This window comes from Gobio gobio, assembly GCF_949357685.1.
Source record: "Gobio gobio genome assembly, chromosome: 8".
NCBI lineage: Eukaryota > Metazoa > Chordata > Actinopteri > Cypriniformes > Gobionidae > Gobio > Gobio gobio.
The window spans coordinates 58,376,388-58,399,629 of NC_137114.1; the positions used below are offsets into that span (position 1 = coordinate 58,376,388).

Here is a 23,242-nt window from a genome sequence, read left to right on the forward strand (position 1 = left end):
CTGACCGTGTCGTCATATAGTCATCGCCACCTAGAGGAATAAAGCTGAACTGCACTTATTGAGAATATATACTTACACTATCACACTCTCCGGGTCTCTACAGACCCAACACATTTGTTCTTATATTGTTTTTGAGCAGATTGAGGGCTGAGTTTAGAGGTGATTGCCGTCCCGAGGTGTGTGTTTGAGGGTTAATCCTGCAGGATCTGTAACTCCTTCACTTCATCTGTGTGTCATGCGCAAGGCATCTTGGGTATTTCTCAGATTTCCCGTTGGTAATTATGATTCTGATTGTGAGGAGGTCAGGAATGCGCAGCGATGCTGATCGAGGTCAGAGTTCAGGTGCTGTAGGATCCGTTTCGTATGGTGGAGCGTGTGTGAGGCCTCTTGTGTCCACACACACACACACACACACACACACATGCTCCTTCTGCTGTCTGACTCCAGCTGCACCGCTAACAGTGTGACGTTATGAGTGAGGAATTCAGACCCGAACCGGTCTCTGTTTACTTCTCCACCGCCGCTCGTCTCTATTTACCTGCTGCTTCACTCTCACGTCTCCCGGGATTACGTCACTCTTTGACCTTTGACCCTGCGTGAGTTCATGTGGGATCTCGATTTAGTTTTCCCTCGTTCTCTCATGCACCAAAACAATCTCATCTGCTACTGTGCCTTTAAATCCTGTCATTAATTCCTCATGTCTTTCAAACCCGTCAGACTTTCAGACACACATGAAGATATTTCTGATGAGATCCATAGACAGCAGTGTGATGAACACTTTCAAGGGCCAGAAGGTTAAAATAGCCCATGTGACTCCAGCCTTAATGTAATGAAGAGATGAGAATACTCTAGTGCGCAAAAGCACACACAAATAACCACTTTATTCATCAATCTGTGGTGTGTGTTGGCTGCTGTTGATGTAGTAAACACAGTGCAAAGCTTCTGAGTTCTACACCAGAACGCCGGCTCACCATTGGCCGGCGCTGATCATGTGACGCTAAAACTGCGTAGGAGACGGACACAGGCTACAACGAAACTGTTGAATAAAGTTGTGTGTGTTTTTGCGCACTATTCTTATCTCTTCATCACATTAGGGCTGGAGTCACATGGGCTATTGTAACCATGTCTTCCTTTCTGGCCCTTGAAAGTGTTCATCACACTGCTGTCTATGGAGGGGTCAGAGAGCTCTGGGGTCATCAGAAATATCTTCGTGTGTGTCTGAAGATGAACGAAGGTCTGATGGGTTTGAACGACATGAGGAATTATTGACAGGATTTACACTTTTAGGTGAACTGTGTCCCTCAAGTATGAACTTAAGGGGCGATTTCCCCTTAGCTAAGAGAAGAACTTAAGGCTGTTGCATATAATCTCTTAAACGCTTCTCTTAGGGAAACATTGAAGTGTTTCACGACAGCGATCCTGGATTTGCGTTATAAAAGTCTTGTTGCCATAAATACGCAAAACACTAATGCTGCGTTCACACCAGATGTGAATAGAGCCTCAAACTCACGTCTAGTTTGAACAAGCGTATAAAGCAAGAGTTTGAAGAGAAATTGACGCGCGTCCTTTTGCGCTTTTCATAGTGGTTGTGTGCGGCCGCGAAATTGAAGAATACTACTGTTATTGTGTCACGAAATGTAGTTTTAAGAGTTGTTCAGTTGAGAATGTAGTAGTTTAAAGCTCAAATCGGTGGTTTATTTGTAAAGATAGCGCCTGTTTAAAGATGTTGTGAGATCCCGCCTGGAACAGCCTCACCTCGGCTAGTCCTCCTGACTTTAGCCGCTGCTAAACGAGACATGTTTAAATTCACAATCTATAGCTTCAGTTCTATTATATGAAACATATAAGTTAAAAGACATTAATGACTTGTTATAACGTCAAACGACTTCTTTAATTCTGTGAGTTTTTCTTCATCAGAAATGTCCGTATGCAAGTGTTCAGTGTCAGTGGTTGCGATGTGTAATGGTCAAAGGGTTCTCCCTATCCCTAAAAACTCTTCTTGGCACATAATGATCTTCAGCTGGTTCAGACATGTTGTCTTATTTTTGTCCGCGTTACTCTTAAGGTTACGATTCCCAAACCTTAAGTTATACTTCGGGAAATGAGCGTTAAGGGGTTTATGCAACACTTAACGCTTTTTAAGGGATTACTTAAGTGAAAAAAACGCATTTAAGGGGAATTCTAAGTGTTTATGACGTTTCACTTAACCCTTGTGTTATGTTGCGGGTCAATTTGACCCGTTTTGATTTTTAAGTTGTCAGAAACATCAGTTAACCTATGTTTTTTTTATTTAAATTTCGTGACTTTTTCTCATTTATCGTCATGAACATGCATGCAAAGTTTCAACACGCTGATGTGTTTTGACATATACACACAAAAGTACTGTTACGTTCGTGATGTTCACGGGTCAATTTGACCCGCATATTTTAATGTTCTATGGTCACTGTAGAGACCCAAAATAATAACATTTCTTGGTTATATTTTGTTATTTTAGTTTTTTACTAACCTATGAAGCTAAAAAAATGAGCTTTTCCCCATTTATTTCAATACAGAAATATTTTTTTAGTATGCCACAAATGGTAAAAATTAGCTATAATTTCTTTTTTCAATTGATCTGAAATACTATCTAACCTACATTGTTTTTCTTGAAATTGTGTGACCTTTTCTCATTTAGGGTCATTAACATGCATGCAAAGTTTAAACATGATACGTTGTGAAATGACCCTTAAAGGATTAGTTCACTTTTAAATAAACTTTTGCTGATAGTTTCCTCACCCTCATGTCATCAAGATGTCCATGTCTTTCTTTCTGCAGTCGAAAAGAAATGAAGGTTTTTGATGAAAACATTCCAGGGTTTTTCTCCATATAATGGACTTCAATGGGCTCCAAACGGGTCAAATGACAGTTTCAGTGCAGCTTTAAACGACACCAGATGATGAATAAGGGTCTGATCTAGCCAAACCATCAGTTTCTGAGAGAAACCCAGCAGTATTTATGCTATTAAATACTATCGATACATCTATGACCACGCTCGTATTTGACCTCACTCTCCGGAAGTTATGTCTGAGCTCAGAGATGATCACGCTCGTCTGATAAGAGGTAAAATAATAGCATAAATACTGCTGGGTTTCTCTCAGAAACTGATGGTTTGTCTAGATCAGACCCTTATTCATCATCTGGTGTCGTTTAAAGCTGCACTGAAACTGACCCGTTTGGAGCCCATTGAAGTCCATTATATGGAGAAAAACCCTGGACTGTTTTCATCCAAAACCTTCATTTCTTTTCGCCTGCAGAGAGAAAGACATGGACATCTTGATGACATGGGGGTGAGGAAATGATCAGCAAATGTTTATTTAAAAGTGAACTAATCCTTTAAGGGTTTTTTTCTGCAACACTCTTAGGTTTAAGGGAAACCTAAGAGAAAATTACACTTAAGGTGCTTTATGCATCCGGGCACTGACCCTTTAAGAGTTTGTGCTTATTTCCTGAAATGCTCCTCTTCCAGCTCTCCAAAGCGTGATGTCCAGCGGTTCGGCTCTGACTCCTGGGAAAACCGGCGGCGTTGGCTCGGCCGCCTTCACCCTCCATCCCAACGGCTCCCTCGACTACCAGGTAAGCGCGCACTCCCTCACACATCTAAAGCGCGCGCTCCCTCATGCATCTAAAGCGCGCGCTCCTTCATGCATCTAAAGCGCGCGCTCCCTCATGCATCTAAAGCGCGCGCTCCCTCATGCATCTAAAGCGCGCGCTCCCTCATGCATCTAAAGCGCGCGCTCCCTCATGCATCTAAAGCGCGCGCTCCCTCATGCATCTAAAGCGCGCGCTCCCTCATGCATCTAAAGCGCGCGCTCCCTCATGCATCTAAAGCGCGCGCTCCCTCATGCATCTAAAGCGCGCGCTCCCTCATGCATCTAAAGCGCGCGCTCCCTCATGCATCTAAAGCGCGCGCTCCCTCATGCATCTAAAGCGCGCGCTCCCTCATGCATCTAAAGCGCGCGCTCCCTCATGCATCTAAAGCGCGCGCTCCCTCATGCATCTAAAGCGCGCGCTCCCTCATGCATCTAAAGCGCGCGCTCCCTCATCTCTGCATGGCTTCCGCAGCTCAGCCGATTGACCATGATGTTCCCACGCAGGTTGTGGTGTTGGGTTTGAGCAGCTCGGTGCTCGGCGTGACGATCGAGATGAAGCCGCGGCGGCGCAGTAAACGCAGCGTCCTGTACGACATCACGGCCGACTTCACGGAGGAGGAGCGAGGCGGAGGACGGGCGGAGGGCGGATGCAGCCGGGTGGAGGCCAGGCACATCCACATGCTCCTGCAGAACGAGCTGTTCATCAACATCGCCACGGCCCAGCAGCCGGAGAGCGAACTCCGCGGACAGATCCGGATGCTGCCCTACACCGGCCTGGATGCGCACCGCACCGGTGAGACACACACACACACACACACCGATCAACACCGCCCGCCACATATTGCGCGTCGGTATTCATTCACTTTTTTTAAATATAATGCCAAACCTGCTTTTCAGCAACCCAGCGCTCTGTCAACGCATTTGAACGGCTTTAGCAGATGCACAACCGTTTTACTGTACAGGTGTTTTTATTACGTCAACCATATTTACAGGATCATTTTATTCTGGAGAGGTATGGAGATTAACATTGTTAGCATTAAAGGGTTAGTTCACCCAAAAATGTAAATTGTGTCATTAATGACTGAGCCTCATGTGGTTGGACACCCGTCAGACCTCCGTTCATCTTCAGACACAAATGAAGATATTTTAGTGTAAATCTGATGCTCTGAAAGGCCTCCATTGGCTCAACTTTACACTCTCAAGACCCTTAAAAGACACTAAAGACTAAAGTTACAAAGTCCATCTCACTACAGCGGCTCTACAATAACTTTATGAAGACGAGAATAGTTTCTGTGTGCAAAAAAACCCTAAATAACGACTCATATAGTGATGACGATTTCAAAACACGGCCTCATGAAGCTTCGAAGTGTTATGAATCAGTGAGTCGAATCATGATTCGGATCGCGTGTCAAACCGCCAAACTGCTGAAATTTGGCGATCCAAACCGCTGAATCGACTCACTGATTCATAACGCTCTGAACCGCTGAATCGACTCACTGATTCATAACGCTCTGAACCGCTGAATCGACTCACTGATTCATAACGCTCTGAACCGCTGAATCGACTCACTGATTCATAACGCTCTGAACCGCTGAATCGACTCACTGATTCATAACGCTCCAAACCGCTGAGTCGACTCACTGATTCATAACGCTTCGAAGCTTCATGATGCCGTGTTTTGAAATCGTCATCACTATATAAGTCACTGGGGTGGTACCCTTAAGGGGACATTTCTGTACCTCTAAGTCTGGGGTGGGCAAGTTCGGTCCTAGAGATCTGATCTCCTGCAGAGCTTAGCTCCAACCCTCCTAAACCACCACAGTATAAAACTCATGGCTCCCAGCATGCATTGCAGCATTAAGTACGTCACCATTGTTGAGATTCATATGCTGATTCTTGATATCTGTGTGCGTCTAAACTTTTTTTCCCCTAGAATGTGTTTAAAAATCAAAATTCAGAATGCCTGATCTGTGGCAAGAAAGCTTTGTTGGGGAATATAATTTATTAATAGATTTAGTCAGTGATGAGTTCAGTCAAACATCTTTCTTCAAGACAATTTTTTGTTTATGGCTTCTTTTGATTTGAACAGATTATGTGTTTTGTTAACACTGTAACAAAAACCACAATCTCAAATAAAAAAGCCAAGAGTTAAACTGCCCAACTAAAGGAAACACTGATCTCCATCATGGTGATTTTTCAGTAAAACCAACATCTAAAGCTCTGTTAATTCTCAATAAGAACTTGCCTGCTAATGGTTAATTGTAGGGGAAATTGTACCCTAAGGACCAATTGTGTACCTTTAAAGGTACAGTTATACGTTTTGTTCCCCGAGGAACCCCCATTTTTTTCTGAGAGTGTAGGATGACTTGAGGGTGAGTAAATCATGGGCTAATGTTCATTTTTGTGTGAACTATCCCTGTAACAGCGACACTAACGATGGTTTGCTCCGCAGAGCTGCCGGTTCCTCTGGCGGGTCAGCTTGTGTCTCCGCCGGTCCGCACTGGAGCCGCGGGTCATGCCTGGGTCTCAGTGGATGAGCAGTGTCATCTGCACTACGAGATCGTGGTCAATGGCCTCAGCAAGACCGAAGACGCCGCCATCAACGCTCACCTGCACGGATTGGCCGAGATCGGCGAGATGGACGACTCCTCCACCAATCACAAGAGACTCCTGACGGGCTTCTACGGCCAACAGGTAAACAGATCCGCATCCGCATCGGCTGTAATGTAAACCGCGTGATTGCAGAAAACACAAGCCTGGTTTCCTTTGGCTGACACAGCTGAGCTGTTGTTTAGTGACGTTCTCCAAAGGAATTGTTTATCAAACAAAGCTGGTGTTTGCTCAAATGAGTATCTCATCTTGGCCATTTTATGAAGCTTGAGGTGTCTCTGTGCACAGTTCATTTTGACAGCAGAAATGTATTTAAATTTGGACTAAAATGCCATTTAGTTTTAGTCATATTTTAGTCGCCTGAATTGTTTTTAGTTTTAGTCTAGTTTTAGTCGACTAACATCTAATGAGTTTAGTTCAATTGTAATACATTAAGCATTTAAGCGTCACATAACCGACTGTCACTTGAACTGACATTTGGACATCATTTCGTTTTTGACATAAAAATACACGAAAGAGCTCAATTCATTTTTTTAAAAACATCTAAATAGTTTTTATAACTGTGTATTTCTGTTTTAGTTAGTAGGCCATATCTGGTTAAGCTAAAGCTGCAAATAAGTTTGTTTATTTATTTATTTTAATTCCAGTTAACATTTATTTAATTTCAAGTAATGAAGATTTTATTTTTACTATTATAACCCTGATACTTTATTGAATATGTGTCTAATACTGGTCTTTCCTCCTGACTATGAATTAAAAGGGAATGAAATTAAATACAGTTTATTGTGTAAGCAAAAACGAATATATAATGCGTGACTTAATAAACGAGCTGGAAATACACCAGGACTCTTATTTTGAAATGTATGCGCCTCTGTTGCAGTTGCAGGAGCTCATTCAAGTTCAGATGAGGAGATAAATATGCATCATTACAACCGTCTAAAACATATTACTATATAAACATGGTATTGTGATTATTCATCAGCATTAGTTCATAAACACTGGTCTGGCATAAGTGTGTGTTATTGATTGAGCCGCTCTGGAGCTGGATTGGGTGTGTGTGTGTGTGTGTGTGTGTTATTGATTGAGCCGCTCTGGAGCTGGATTGGGTGTGTGTGTGTGTGTGTGTGTGTTATTGATTGAGCCGCTCTGGAGCTGGATTGGGTGTGTGTGTGTGTGTGTGTGTGTGTGTGTGTGTGTGTGTGTTATTGATTGAGCCGCTCTGGAGCTGGATTGGGTGTGTGTGTGTGTGTGTGTGTGTGTGTGTGTGTGTGTTATTGATTGAGCCGCTCTGGAGCTGGATTGGGTGTGTGTGTGTGTGTGTGTGTGTGTGTTATTGATTGAGCCGCTCTGGAGCTGGATTGGGTGTGTGTGTGTGTTATTGATTGAGCCGCTCTGGAGCTGGATTGTGTGTGTGTGCGCCTGTAGGTCGTGTGTTTTCCAGAGGTTAGATCAGTTCAGATCAAATGTGTTCATCTGTGACTCAGATCATCAGTTCTGACCCATCTCTGCCCTAATCCACCCTCACTAACCTCACTATTCTCCTCTCGCTTTTATCTGTTGAAGAAAATTACGGTTGATTGTGTTGTCATCCAACACTAGTTTTTATTTAGTTATCGTCTCGTTTTCGTCAGTGAAAAAAGGTCGTCAATGAAATGAACACTGTCTCTGTGTGTGTCTTCCAGGCTCAGGGTGTGTTGAAAGATATTAGTGTCGAGTTATTGAGGCATTTGGACGAAGGCACGGCTTATATCCAGGTCAGCACCAAAATTAATCCAAGAGGAGAAATACGAGGACGGGTGAGTACACACACACACACACACACACACATTCTCTTTTATCTTTAGTTAAAGGGTTAGTTCAGCCAAAAATGTAAATGGTGTCATTAATGACTGAGCCTCATGTGGTTGGACACCCGTCAGACCTCCGTTCATCTTCAGACACAAATGAAGATATTTTAGTGTAAATCTGATGCTGAGAAAGGCCTCCATTGGCTCAACTTTACACTCTCAAGACCCTTAAAAGACACTAAAGACTAAAGTTACAAAGTCCATCTCACTACAGCGGCTCTACAATAACTTTATGAAGACGAGAATAGTTTCTGTGCACAAAAAAACCCTAAATAACGACTTATATAGTGATGACGATTTCAAAACACGGCATCATGAAGCTTCAAAGCGTTATGAATCAGTGAGTCGAATCAGCGGTTCAGAGCGTTATGAATCAGTGAGTCGATTCAGCGGTTCAGAGCGTTATGAATCAATGAGTCGAATCAGCGGTTCAGAGCGTTATGAATCAGTGAGTCGATTCAGCGGTTCAGAGCGTTATGAATCAGTGAGTCGATTCAGCGGTTCAGAGCGTTATGAATCAATGAGTCGAATCAGCGGTTATGAGCGTTATGAATCAGTGAGTCGATTCAGTGGTTCAGAGCGTTATGAATCAGTGAGTCGATTCAGCGGTTCAGAGTGTTATGAATCAGTGAGTCGATTCAGTGGTTCAGAGCGTTATGAATCAGTGAGTCGATTCAGCGGTTCAGAGTGTTATGAATCAGTGAGTCGATTCAGCGGTTCAGAGCGTTATGAATCAGTGAGTCGATTCAGTGGTTCAGAGCGTTATGAATCAGTGAGTCGATTCAGCGGTTTGAATCGCCAAATTTCAGCAGTTTGGCGGTTTGACACGTGATCCGAATCATGAATCGACTCACTGATTCATAATGCTCTGAACCGCTGAATCGACTCACTGATTCATAACGCTCTGAAGCTTCATGAGGCCGTGTTTTGAAATCGTCATCACTATATAAGTCGTTATTTAGGGTTTTTTTGCGCACAGAAACTATTCTCGTCTTCATAAAGTTATTGTAGAGCCGCTGTAGTGAGATGGACTTTGTAACTTTAGTCTTTAGTGTCTTTTAAGGGTCTTGAGAGTGTAAAGTTGAGCCAATGGCAGAGGTGGACAGTAACTAAGTACATTTACTTGAGTACTGTACTTAAGTACACTTTTTGAGTATCTGTACTTTACTAAAGTATTACTTTTTTAGGGAAACTTTTACTTTAACTTCACTACATTTGAAAGACAAATATCATACTTTTTACTCCACTACATTTCTATCAAGGTCCTCGAAGTAGAAAGTCGTTTCTGTAGCAACGTTTTTATTTGTTTTTTTTGCAGACAGCCATAAGTAATCACTTTTGTACGGTCATATGAAGTTTCCAGACATTTTTTGAACACTGATCAGGTTATAGCAAAATGGAGGAAGACGGTTCCTCGGCACAGTGTGTGCACCCATGGCCATACTAGAAATTAAGTTTAAGTTTTCTGAAAAGATTAAAGAATAGTTTCGTTGGCATACACTTGATGAAGGTCTCATAAAATGTAAAAAAATGTCTGGGAGAAAGTGAAGCATTGACATATTGAATCTGAAAAAGCTTGATGAAAGAGCTCAGTTCAGTCTGGTTTTTGTACCTCTCAGATGAGCACAAGAACTGAATAGAGCTTTCTTTTGCGCTTTTTTCCCCGCACTTAAACAGACCAATACACACAAAAGGTCAAAATTTTCATTTTGGAAAGTATCACTTAAACAAAGTTGATTATGTCTTAAGTGAACGTAAACAGTTGGGGGAATATCGGATGTGTATCAGTGTGTAGGATTTGTGCATTCTGCCTTAAAGTGACAGCAGCTTTGTAACTTTTTTACAAGTATTTAAACTATTCAAAGTGGTAGTTTGCTAGCTTTTCAGATGGAGCATCACTGACTGGCTTAAACCACCGTGATGGCTATAGCGTGCATTCATACAACAATGCAACAATAATAAAATAATGCATTGACATAAAAAAGGAAATTTACTTTTGATACTTAAGTACTTTTATAAACAAGTACTTCTGTACTTTTACTTGAGTAAAAATAGTTTTCAACAACTTTCACTTGTAACGGAGTAATATTTGACCAGTAGTAATTTTACTTTCACTCGAGTAATGGAGTTGTGTACTTTGTCCACCTCTGGCCAATGGAGGCCTTTCAGAGCCTCAGATTTACACTAAAATATCTTCATTTGTGTCTGAAGATGAACGGAGGTCTGACGGGTGTCCAACCACATGAGGCTCAGTAATGACAGAATTTACATTTTTGGGTGAACTAACCCTTTAACTGTCCTAACCTTGGCTCACTCGATATGCCGGTTGTGCAGATTCACGTCCCCAACAGCTGTGAGTTGGGCTCTCGGGGTGAGGTGGTGGAGGAGGCGGAGTTCGACGACCTGGTGTTCGTGCGCGACCCGGCCGAACTGCGCAAAGACCAGCACACATGCTTCTTCGAGGGCGAGCATCATGCACACGGCTCGCAGTGGACACCGCAATACAACACCTGCTTCACCTGCACCTGCCAGGTAACACACACACACACACACACACACACACACACACATGGGCGGGGCTTCTGACTCCTCCTACTGTATATACTCATCCTGCGTATGATCTTAACCCCTGCAGAAGAAGACGGTGATCTGTGATCCGGTGATCTGTCCTGCGCTCTCATGTCCTCACACCATCCAGCCTGAAGACCAGTGCTGCCCCATCTGTGATGGTGAGTGGGAGCCAACTGGGAACGCTACTTCATGTGTGATGTGTGCTATAACGTTAACTTTGCGTTTGATTTCTGTCAGCAGAAAGGAAGGAGACCAAAGAGACGACCGCTGTAGAGAAAATTGAGGAAGATCCAGAAGGTGAGCTTACATTAAAGCATTCAATTAAATACGCCAACTATTATTTAGGGGCCGTTAGCGTTCTTATTCAATGGCAGAACCATATGGTAAAAAGTTGTGTACTTTGGCACACTCATAGAGGACAGTCTGAGCTGTCACCACAGCAAATTTGGAGTCTCTAACTCAATCCCTCTAGCGGCACCACCTGTCCAAAATTTGACTCATGTTTATGCTAATAACTTTTGAACCCTAAGGGATAGAGACATAATTCCAAAAATTTGAATTTTCCACAAAAAAAAAAAACTACTTTTGCGAACTCGTCCTAGACGGTTTGTCCGATTTCACAAAAATTAAACCAGATCATATTCAGGCGGTGCCGACAAAAAGTTATGGAGTTCGAGGTGCTTCGTCAAAATGTTTTCGATAAAGGCGCGAACAAATTTTTGCATAGCGGTAGCGAAAATACACGTAAGGCTATATCTCCGCAACGCTTTATTGTATTCAAACCAAACTTGGTACATGTCATCACGAGCATGACCTGAGGACACATGAAGCGTTTCGGCGCAGCGCCACCTACTGGTCCGGAGATATGAAAAATGCTTCTTTTTTTTTTTTTTTAATGCTATTTTTGCTTATAACTTCTAAACCGTTTGTCCAAAAATCATAAAAGTGGTCTCGTTAGATATCCAATTTGATCGTATCGGCCATTTTGGCTGTCGACCATTTTGAATTATGTGCTGAAATGCTGTATTATATGAACTCATGAACGGATTGTTATGAAACTCGGTATGGGTCATCAGCACGATTCCCTGAAGGAGCCTGAGAAGTTTCGAAACAGGTTAGGTTTTCAAATGCTTATAACTTTGGGTGAGATTTACTTATTTTCATGGGAGTAACTTTTTTTGTCTCCTGAATACTTGCCGAGTCCAACGATATCAGACTTGCCAGGTTTCGGCGTATGGTTTGTGCAGCGTGCTAATTTAGCGCTTAGCTGATATCTTCGAAACCACTAGTCCGATCGAGACGAAACCAGCGTCAGAAGTTCGAAAAAATAGGTCGATAGTTAATCGCTAATGCCCAAATGTCAAAATATTGATAGTAAGGTGCAGTAACATCCAATCAAAGTCAGGTGTCAGTCATATTTTACGTGTTTTTTCATATAAATGTCTATAAGTCCAAAACGAAATGAGATATTTTCACCAAAATTGACACACACATGCATGGACATGCATTTTTCAGCCTTTCAGCCTCAGACCTTTGTGTTTAATCGCTCATTGCTGCCGTTGATCTGACACTCCCAGCCATTTTGGCAGTCTTGTCTTCTTCTTTGCGCTCCGATAGCGGCTGCTTGCGGCTCTGTTTTAAATGCACATCTGGTTGGAAGTGTGTAGTAAGATGTTAATTTCGTGTTTCAGGCTGTTATTTCGAAGGCGATCAGAAGATGCACGCACCTGGCACAACATGGCATCCGTTCGTCCCGCCGTTCGGGTACATCAAGTGTGCCGTGTGCACCTGCAAGGTGAGTTCACAAACGTTACAACACAGTTATTTTATGTATTCAAGATATCAAATGTGGTGCCAGACATGGATATTAATCGCTAACCTCTGTGTGTTGTCCATCTCAGGGCTCCACAGGAGAAGTGCACTGCGAGAAGGTGACGTGTCCGCCTCTCACCTGCAGCCGGCCAATCAGACGCAACCCTTCAGACTGCTGCAAGGAGTGTCCTTCAGAAGACACGCCCCCTCTGGAGGACGACGAAATGATGCAGGCGGACGGAACGCGCCATTGCAAGTTTGGCAAAAACTACTACCAGAATAGCGAACACTGGCACCCGAGCGTCCCGCTGGTGGGAGAAATGAAGTGCATCACCTGCTGGTGTGATGTGAGTTTGCCTTTATTTCTCCTTTAAATAGGGAAGCTTATTTCAGCCGCGGAATTAAAAAAACAGAATTGCGAGATGTAAACTTAGAATTTCAACAAAAGTCAGAATTGCGAGATGTTTTATATTTATATTTAGCAGACGCTTTTATCCAAAGCGACTTACAGTGTCCTTCTTACAGGGACAATCCCCTAGAGCAACATGGAGTAAAGTGCCTTGCTCAAGGACACACTGATGGCGACCGCTGGGATCGAACCAGCAACCTCCATCTCAAATACTTAGAGATGTAAACTTAGAATTCCAACTAAAGTCAAAATTTCGAGATGTAAACTTAGAATTCCAACAGAAAAGTCAGAATTGAGATAAATACTTAGAATTACAAAGTCAGAACTGAGATATAAATTTAGAATTTCAACAAAAAGTCAGAATTGCAAGATGTAAACTTAGAATTTCAACAAAAAGTCAGAATTGCGAGCTGTAAACTCAGCAATTGTGAGAAAAAAGCAGTTCCCTCTTTCAGTCCACGGTGTAATATTGATGATTATTTTGGGATGGCGAGTTGAACTAACCCTGGCTGTGGTTCTGTGGTGATTCCAGCACGGCGTGACCAAGTGCCAGAGGAAGCAGTGTCCACTACTGAGCTGCTCCAGCCCCATCCGCACTGAGGGAAAGTGCTGCCCCGAGTGCAGAGGTACTGACCAAACTCCCTCATCAAGAGCACACTTTACAAACACTTTACTCAGCACACTTTACTCAGCACACTTTACTCTGCACACTTTACTCAGCACACTTTACTCAGCACACTTTACTCAGCACACTTTACTCAGCACACTTTACTCAGCACACTTTACAAACACTTTACTCAGCACACTTTACTCAGCACACTTTACTCAGCACACTTTACTCAGCACACTTTACTCAGCACACTTTACTCAGCACACTTTACTCAGCACACTTTACTCAGCACACTTTACAAACACTTTACTCAGCACACTTTACTCTGCACACTTTACTCAGCACACTTTACTCAGCACACTTTACTCAGCACACTTTACTCAGCACACTTTACTCAGCACACTTTACTCAGCACACTTTACTCAGCACACTTTACTCAGCACACTTTACTCAGCACACTTTACTCAGCACACTTTACAAACACTTTACTCAGCACACTTTACTCTGCACACTTTACTCAGCACACTTTACTCTGCACACTTTACTCAGCACACTTTACTCAGCACACTTTACTCAGCACACTTTACTCAGCACACTTTACTCAGCACACTTTACTCAGCACACTTTACTCAGCACACTTTACTCAGCACACTTTACTCAGCACACTTTACTCAGCACACTTTACTCAGCACACTTTACTCAGCACACTTTACAAACACTTTACTCAGCACACTTTACTCAGCACACTTTACTCAGCACACTTTACTCAGCACACTTTACTCAGCACACTTTACTCAGCACACTTTACTCAGCACACTTTACTCAGCACACTTTACTCAGCACACTTTACTCAGCACACTTTACTCAGCACACTTTACTCAGCACACTTTACTCAGCACACTTTACTCAGCACACTTTACTCAGCACACTTTACCCTGCACACTTTACTCAGCACACTTTACTCAGCACACTTTACTCAGCACACTTTACTCAGCACACTTTACTCAGCACACTTTACTCTGCACACTTTACCCTGCACACTTTACTCAGCACACTTTACTCAGCACACTTTACTCAGCACACTTTACTCAGCACACTTTACCCTGCACACTTTACTCAGCACACTTTACTCAGCACACTTTACTCAGCACACTTTACTCAGCACACTTTACTCTGCACACTTTACTCAGCACACTTTACTCAGCACACTTTACTCAGCACACTTTACAAACACTTTACTCAGCACACTTTACAAACACTTTACTCAGCACACTTTACTCAGCACACTTTACTCTGCACACTTTACTCTGCACACTTTACTCTGCACACTTTACTCAGCACACTTTACCCTGCACACTTTACTCAGCACACTTTACTCAGCACACTTTACTCTGCACACTTTACTCAGCACACTTTACAAACACTTTACTCAGCACACTTTACTCTGCACACTTTACCCTGCACACTTTACTCTGCACACTTTACCCTGCACACTTTACTCAGCACACTTTACTCAGCACACTTTACTCAGCACACTTTACTCAGCACACTTTACTCAGCACACTTTACAAACACTTTACTCAGCACACTTTACAAACACTTTACTCAGCACACTTTACTCAGCACACTTTACTCTGCACACTTTACTCTGCACACTTTACTCTGCACACTTTACTCAGCACACTTTACCCTGCACACTTTACTCAGCACACTTTACTCAGCACACTTTACTCTGCACACTTTACTCAGCACACTTTACAAACACTTTACTCAGCACACTTTACTCTGCACACTTTACCCTGCACACTTTACTCTGCACACTTTACTCAGCACACTTTACTCAGCACACTTTACTCAGCACACTTTACTCAGCACACTTTACTCAGCACACTTTACTCAGCACACTTTACTCAGCACACTTTACTCAGCACACTTTACTCAGCACACTTTACTCAGCACACTTTACCCTGCACACTTTACCCTGCACACTTTACTCAGCACACTTTACTCAGCACACTTTACTCAGCACACTTTACCCTGCACACTTTACTCAGCACACTTTACTCAGCACACTTTACTCAGCACACTTTACCCTGCACACTTTACTCTGCACACTTTACTCTGCACACTTTACTCAGCACACTTTACCCTGCACACTTTACCCTGCACACTTTACTCAGCACACTTTACTCAGCACACTTTACCCTGCACACTTTACTCAGCACACTTTACTCAGCACACTTTACTCAGCACACTTTACTCAGCACACTTTACTCAGCACACTTTACCCTGCACACTTTACTCAGCACACTTTACTCAGCACACTTTACTCAGCACACTTTACTCAGCACACTTTACTCAGCACACTTTACCCTGCACACTTTACTCTGCACACTTTACCCTGCACACTTTACTCAGCACACTTTACTCAGCACACTTTACTCAGCACACTTTACTCTGCACACTTTACTCAGCACACTTTACTCTGCACACTTTACTCAGCACACTTTACTCAGCACACTTTACTCAGCACACTTTACTCAGCACACTTTACTCAGCACACTTTACTCAGCACACTTTACTCTGCACACTTTACTCAGCACACTTTACTCAGCACACTTTACTCTGCAAACTTCACTCAGCACACTTTACAAACACTTTACTCAGCACACTTTACTCTGCACACTTTACTCTGCACACTTTACTCAGCACACTTTACTCAGCACACTTTACTCTGCACACTTTACCCTGCACACTTTACTCTGCACACTTTACCCTGCACACTTTACTCAGCACACTTTACTCAGCACACTTTACTCAGCACACTTTACTCTGCACACTTTACTCAGCACACTTTACTCAGCACACTTTACTCAGCACACTTTACTCAGCACACTTTACTCAGCACACTTTACTCAGCACACTTTACTCAGCACACTTTACTCAGCACACTTTACTCAGCACACTTTACTCTGCACACTTTACTCAGCACACTTTACTCAGCACACTTTACTCTGCACACTTTACTCAGCACACTTTACTTAGCACACTTTACTCAGCACACTTTACCCTGCACACTTTACTCAGCACACTTTACTCAGCACACTTTACTCTGCACACTTCACTCAGCACACTTTACTCAGCACACTTTACTTAGCACACTTTACTCAGCACACTTTACTCTGCACACTTCACTCAGCACACTTTACTCAGCACACTTTACTCAGCACACTTTACTCAGCACACTTTACTTAGCACACTTTACTCAGCACACTTTACTCAGCACACTTTACTCAGCACACTTTACTCAGCACACTTTACTTAGCACACTTTACTCAGCACACTTTACTCAGCACACTTTACTCTGCACACTTCACTCAGCACACTTTACAAACACTTTACTCAGCACACTTTACTCAGCACACTTTACTCAGCACACTTTACTCAGCACACTTTACTTAGCACACTTTACTCAGCACACTTTACTCTGCACACTTCACTCAGCACACTTTACAAACACTTTACTCAGCACACTTTACTCTGCACACTTCACTCAGCACACTTTACTCAGCACACTTTACAAACACTTTACTCAGCACACTTTACTCAGCACACTTTACTCAGCACACTTTACCCTGCACACTTTACAAACACTTTACTCAGCACACTTTACTCAGCACACTTTACTCAGCACACTTTACTCAGCACACTTTACCCTGCACACTTTACTCAGCACACTTTACTCAGCACACTTTACTCAGCACACTTTACTCAGCACACTTTACTCAGCACACTTTACTCAGCACACTTTACCCTGCACACTTTACAAACACTTTACTCAGCACACTTTACTCAGCACACTTTACTCAGCACACTTTACTCAGCACACTTTACTCAGCACACTTTACTCAGCACACTTTACTCAGCACACTTTACTCAGCACACTTTACTCTGCACACTTTACCCTGCACACTTTACTCTGCACACTTTACCCTGCACACTTTACTCAGCACACTTTACTCAGCACACTTTACTCAGCACACTTTACTCTGCACACTTTACTCAGCACACTTTACTCAGCACACTTTACTCAGCACACTTTACTCAGCACACTTTACTCAGCACACTTTACTCAGCACACTTTACTCAGCACACTTTACTCTGCACACTTTACTCAGCACACTTTACTCAGCACACTTTACTCAGCACACTTTACTTAGCACACTTTACTCAGCACACTTTACCCTGCACACTTTACCCTGCACACTTTACTCAGCACACTTTACTTAGCACACTTTACTCAGCACACTTTACCCTGCACACTTTACTCAGCACACTTTACTCAGCACACTTTACTCTGCACACTTCACTCAGCACACTTTACTCAGCACACTTTACTTAGCACACTTTACTCAGCACACTTTACTCTGCACACTTCACTCAGCACACTTTACTCAGCACACTTTACTCAGCACACTTTACTCAGCACACTTTACTTAGCACACTTTACTCAGCACACTTTACCCTGCACACTTTACTCAGCACACTTTACTTAGCACACTTTACTCAGCACACTTTACTCTGCACACTTTACTCAGCACACTTTACTCAGCACACTTTACTCTGCACACTTTACTCAGCACACTTTACTTAGCACACTTTACTCAGCACACTTTACCCTGCACACTTTACTCAGCACACTTTACTCAGCACACTTTACTCTGCACACTTCACTCAGCACACTTTACTCAGCACACTTTACTTAGCACACTTTACTCAGCACACTTTACTCAGCACACTTTACTCTGCACACTTCACTCAGCACACTTTACAAACACTTTACTCAGCACACTTTACTCAGCACACTTTACTCAGCACACTTTACTCAGCACACTTTACTTAGCACACTTTACTCAGCACACTTTACTCTGCACACTTCACTCAGCACACTTTACAAACACTTTACTCAGCACACTTTACTCTGCACACTTCACTCAGCACACTTTACTCAGCACACTTTACAAACACTTTACTCAGCACACTTTACTCAGCACACTTTACTCAGCACACTTTACCCTGCACACTTTACAAACACTTTACTCAGCACACTTTACTCAGCACACTTTACTCAGCACACTTTACTCAGCACACTTTACCCTGCACACTTTACTCAGCACACTTTACTTAGCACACTTTACTCAGCACACTTTACTCTGCACACTTTACTCAGCACACTTTACTCAGCACACTTTACTCTGCACACTTTACTCAGCACACTTTACTTAGCACACTTTACTCAGCACACTTTACCCTGCACACTTTACTCAGCACACTTTACTCAGCACACTTTACTCTGCACACTTCACTCAGCACACTTTACTCAGCACACTTTACTTAGCACACTTTACTCAGCACACTTTACTCAGCACACTTTACTCTGCACACTTCACTCAGCACACTTTACAAACACTTTACTCAGCACACTTTACTCAGCACACTTTACTCAGCACACTTTACTCAGCACACTTTACTTAGCACACTTTACTCAGCACACTTTACTCTGCACACTTCACTCAGCACACTTTACAAACACTTTACTCAGCACACTTTACTCTGCACACTTCACTCAGCACACTTTACTCAGCACACTTTACAAACACTTTACTCAGCACACTTTACTCAGCACACTTTACTCAGCACACTTTACCCTGCACACTTTACAAACACTTTACTCAGCACACTTTACTCAGCACACTTTACTCAGCACACTTTACTCAGCACACTTTACCCTGCACACTTTACTCAGCACACTTTACTCAGCACACTTTACTCAGCACACTTTACTCAGCACACTTTACTCAGCACACTTTACTCAGCACACTTTACCCTGCACACTTTACAAACACTTTACTCAGCACACTTTACTCAGCACACTTTACTCAGCACACTTTACTCAGCACACTTTACTCAGCACACTTTACTCAGCACACTTTACTCAGCACACTTTACTCAGCACACTTTACTCTGCACACTTTACCCTGCACACTTTACTCTGCACACTTTACCCTGCACACTTTACTCAGCACACTTTACTCAGCACACTTTACTCAGCACACTTTACTCTGCACACTTTACTCAGCACACTTTACTCAGCACACTTTACTCAGCACACTTTACTCAGCACACTTTACTCAGCACACTTTACTCAGCACACTTTACTCAGCACACTTTACTCTGCACACTTTACTCAGCACACTTTACTCAGCACACTTTACTCAGCACACTTTACTTAGCACACTTTACTCAGCACACTTTACCCTGCACACTTTACCCTGCACACTTTACTCAGCACACTTTACTTAGCACACTTTACTCAGCACACTTTACCCTGCACACTTTACTCAGCACACTTTACTCAGCACACTTTACTCTGCACACTTCACTCAGCACACTTTACTCAGCACACTTTACTTAGCACACTTTACTCAGCACACTTTACTCTGCACACTTCACTCAGCACACTTTACTCAGCACACTTTACTCAGCACACTTTACTCAGCACACTTTACTTAGCACACTTTACTCAGCACACTTTACCCTGCACACTTTACTCAGCACACTTTACTTAGCACACTTTACTCAGCACACTTTACTCTGCACACTTTACTCAGCACACTTTACTCAGCACACTTTACTCTGCACACTTTACTCAGCACACTTTACTTAGCACACTTTACTCAGCACACTTTACCCTGCACACTTTACTCAGCACACTTTACTCAGCACACTTTACTCTGCACACTTCACTCAGCACACTTTACTCAGCACACTTTACTTAGCACACTTTACTCAGCACACTTTACTCTGCACACTTCACTCAGCACACTTTACTCAGCACACTTTACTCAGCACACTTTACTCAGCACACTTTACTTAGCACACTTTACTCAGCACACTTTACTCAGCACACTTTACTCAGCACACTTTACTCAGCACACTTTACTTAGCACACTTTACTCAGCACACTTTACTCAGCACACTTTACTCTGCACACTTCACTCAGCACACTTTACAAACACTTTACTCAGCACACTTTACTCAGCACACTTTACTCAGCACACTTTACTCAGCACACTTTACTTAGCACACTTTACTCAGCACACTTTACTCTGCACACTTTACTCAGCACACTTTACTCAGCACACTTTACTCAGCACACTTTACTCTGCACACTTTACTCAGCACACTTTACTCTGCACACTTTACTCAGCACACTTTACTCTGCACACTTTACTCAGCACACTTTACTCAGCACACTTTACAAACACTTTACTCAGCACACTTTACTCTGCACACTTCACTCAGCACACTTTACTCAGCACACTTTACTCTGCACACTTCACTCAGCACACTTTACAAACACTTCACTCAGCACACTTTACTCAGCACACTTTACTCAGCACACTTTACTCAGCACACTTTACTCAGCACACTTTACTCAGCACACTTCACTCAGCACACTTTACTCAGCACACTTTACTCAGCACACTTTACTCAGCACACTTTACTCAGCACACTTTACCCTGCACACTTTACTCAGCACACTTTACTCAGCACACTTTACTCAGCACACTTTACTCAGCACACTTTACTCAGCACACTTTACTCAGCACACTTTACTCAGCACACTTTACTCAGCACACTTTACTCAGCACACTTTACCCTGCACACTTTACTCAGCACACTTTACTCAGCACACTTTACTCAGCACACTTTACTCAGCACACTTTACCCTGCACACTTTACTCAGCACACTTTACTCAGCACACTTTACTCAGCACACTTTACTCAGCACACTTTACTCTGCACACTTTACTCAGCACACTTTACTCAGCACACTTTACTCAGCACACTTTACTCAGCACACTTTACTCTGCACACTTTACTCAGCACACTTTACTCAGCACACTTTACCTCTTCCTTTACAGAGGACTTCATGGAAAAAGAAGAATTGGCAAAGATGGTGGAGAAAAAGAAGAGCTGGAGGCACTGAAACCTTCTGTCCTCGAGGCTCCTCCGGTTTTGAGATCAGTTGTCTCAAACTCGCACATCGGGAACTGCAGAACCACCAATGGAGGCGCGGAACAGAAGAGCTCCAGAACTCAGAGAATGATGAAGACGTTTGGGAGAGCGGGAAGAGAAGAGCAAGAACACAGAAGAAAAGCAGAAGCCATCTCAGAGTTCCCCCAGTGACTGATGTTCTCACGGGAAAGATGCTTTTCATTTGGACATCATCATCATCATCATCATCATCATCACACAAAACACACACATGCCGATCAGCAGGACTGCCGAGATGCATCTGATTGGCGATTCGCCCAGTGGGAGGGGCTTGTCATGGGGGCGGGGTTTAGAATGCTCATCATCATAAACCCCGCAGAAATGCGAGATGTAAACGTAGAATTCCAACTAAAGTCAGAATTGCGAGATGTAAACTTAGAATTTCAACAAAAAGTCAGAATTGCGAGATGTAAACGTAGAATCCAGAGAAAGTCAGAATTGCGATATTTAACGTAGAATTCCAACAAAAAAGTCAGAATTGCGATATTTAACATAGAATTTCAACAAAAGTCCGAATTGCGAGATGTAAACGTAGAATTCCACCAGAAACTCATCATAAACCCCGCCCGCTTCTGTTCTGTTGCACTGTCTGTTTGCTGGTATATATTATTTTATGGCTATTTTCTTTCAGTATTTTATGAATATTGTTTGTATTGCATATTTATTAAGGATGAATAAACAAAGTTTTAAAATGTATGTTGTCATAACAGAGGCATGTTGTGGTTTTTTTTCCCTCTGCACAAACACACTTTACCTGTTTGACGTGATATAAAAGCCTTTTTCAGATGCTGGGGTTATTTAATGTCAGGATGTTCTTCTGGGAAAAGCTCTTTTGGGGTGTTGAAGCTCTTTTGTTGAAGCTCTTTTGGGGGTGTTGAAGCTCTTTCGGGGGTGTTGAAGCTCTTTTGGGGGTGTTGAAGCTCTTTTGGGGGTGTTGACGCTCTTTTGGGGGTGTTGAAGCTCTTTTGGGGGTGTTGAAGCTCTTTTGGGGGTGTTGAAGCTCTTTCGGGGGTGTTGAAGCTCTTTTGGGGGGTGTTGAAGCTCTTTTGGGGGTGTTGAAGCTCTTTTGTTGAAGCTCTTTTGGGGGTGTTGAAGCTCTTTTGGGGGTGTTGAAGCTCTTTTGGGGGTGTTGACGCTCTTTTGGGGGTGTTGAAGCTCTTTTGTTGAAGCTCTTTTGGGGGGTGTTGAAGCTCTTTTGGGGGTGTTGAAGCTCTTTTGGGGGTGTTGAAGCTCTTTTGGGGGTGTTGAAGCTCTTTTGGGGGTGTTGACGCTCTTTTGGGGGTGTTGAAGCTCTTTTGGGGGTGTTGACGCTCTTTTGGGGGTGTTGAAGCTCTTTTGGGGGTGTTGAAGCTCTTTTGGGGGTGTTGACGCTCTTTTGGGGGTGTTGAAGCTCTTTTGGGGGTGTTGAAGCTCTTTTGGGGGTGTTGAAGCTCTTTTGGGGGTGTTGACGCTCTTTTGGGGGTGTTGAAGCTCTTTTGGGGGTGTTGAAGCTCTTTTGGGGGTGTTGAAGCTCTTTTGTTGAAGCTCTTTTGGGGGTGTTGAAGCTCTTTTGGGGGTGTTGAAGCTCTTCTTTTGGGGGTGTTGAAGCTCTTTTGTTGAAGCTCTTTTGGGGGGTGTTGAAGCTCTTTTGGGG

General features: G+C 43.0%; 1 protein-coding gene across 1 annotated transcript in view; it reads left to right on the forward strand.

Moving 5' to 3' along the window:
• chrd (chordin) overlaps positions 1–22,314 on the forward strand; it is a 47,340-nt gene extending 25,026 nt beyond the window's left edge. Inside the window, exons 11-21 of the mRNA XM_079823454.1 lie at positions 3,506–3,612; positions 4,134–4,422; positions 6,082–6,323; positions 7,922–8,035; positions 10,421–10,618; positions 10,722–10,815; positions 10,898–10,954; positions 12,349–12,452; positions 12,559–12,816; positions 13,411–13,504; positions 21,477–22,314. Of these exons, the coding sequence (XP_079679580.1) occupies positions 3,506–3,612; positions 4,134–4,422; positions 6,082–6,323; positions 7,922–8,035; positions 10,421–10,618; positions 10,722–10,815; positions 10,898–10,954; positions 12,349–12,452; positions 12,559–12,816; positions 13,411–13,504; positions 21,477–21,541 (1,622 nt within the window). The 3' untranslated portion in view covers positions 21,542–22,314. The remainder of the gene's footprint in view (positions 1–3,505; positions 3,613–4,133; positions 4,423–6,081; positions 6,324–7,921; positions 8,036–10,420; positions 10,619–10,721; positions 10,816–10,897; positions 10,955–12,348; positions 12,453–12,558; positions 12,817–13,410; positions 13,505–21,476) is intronic.
• The last annotated feature ends 928 nt before the right edge of the window (positions 22,315–23,242 follow it).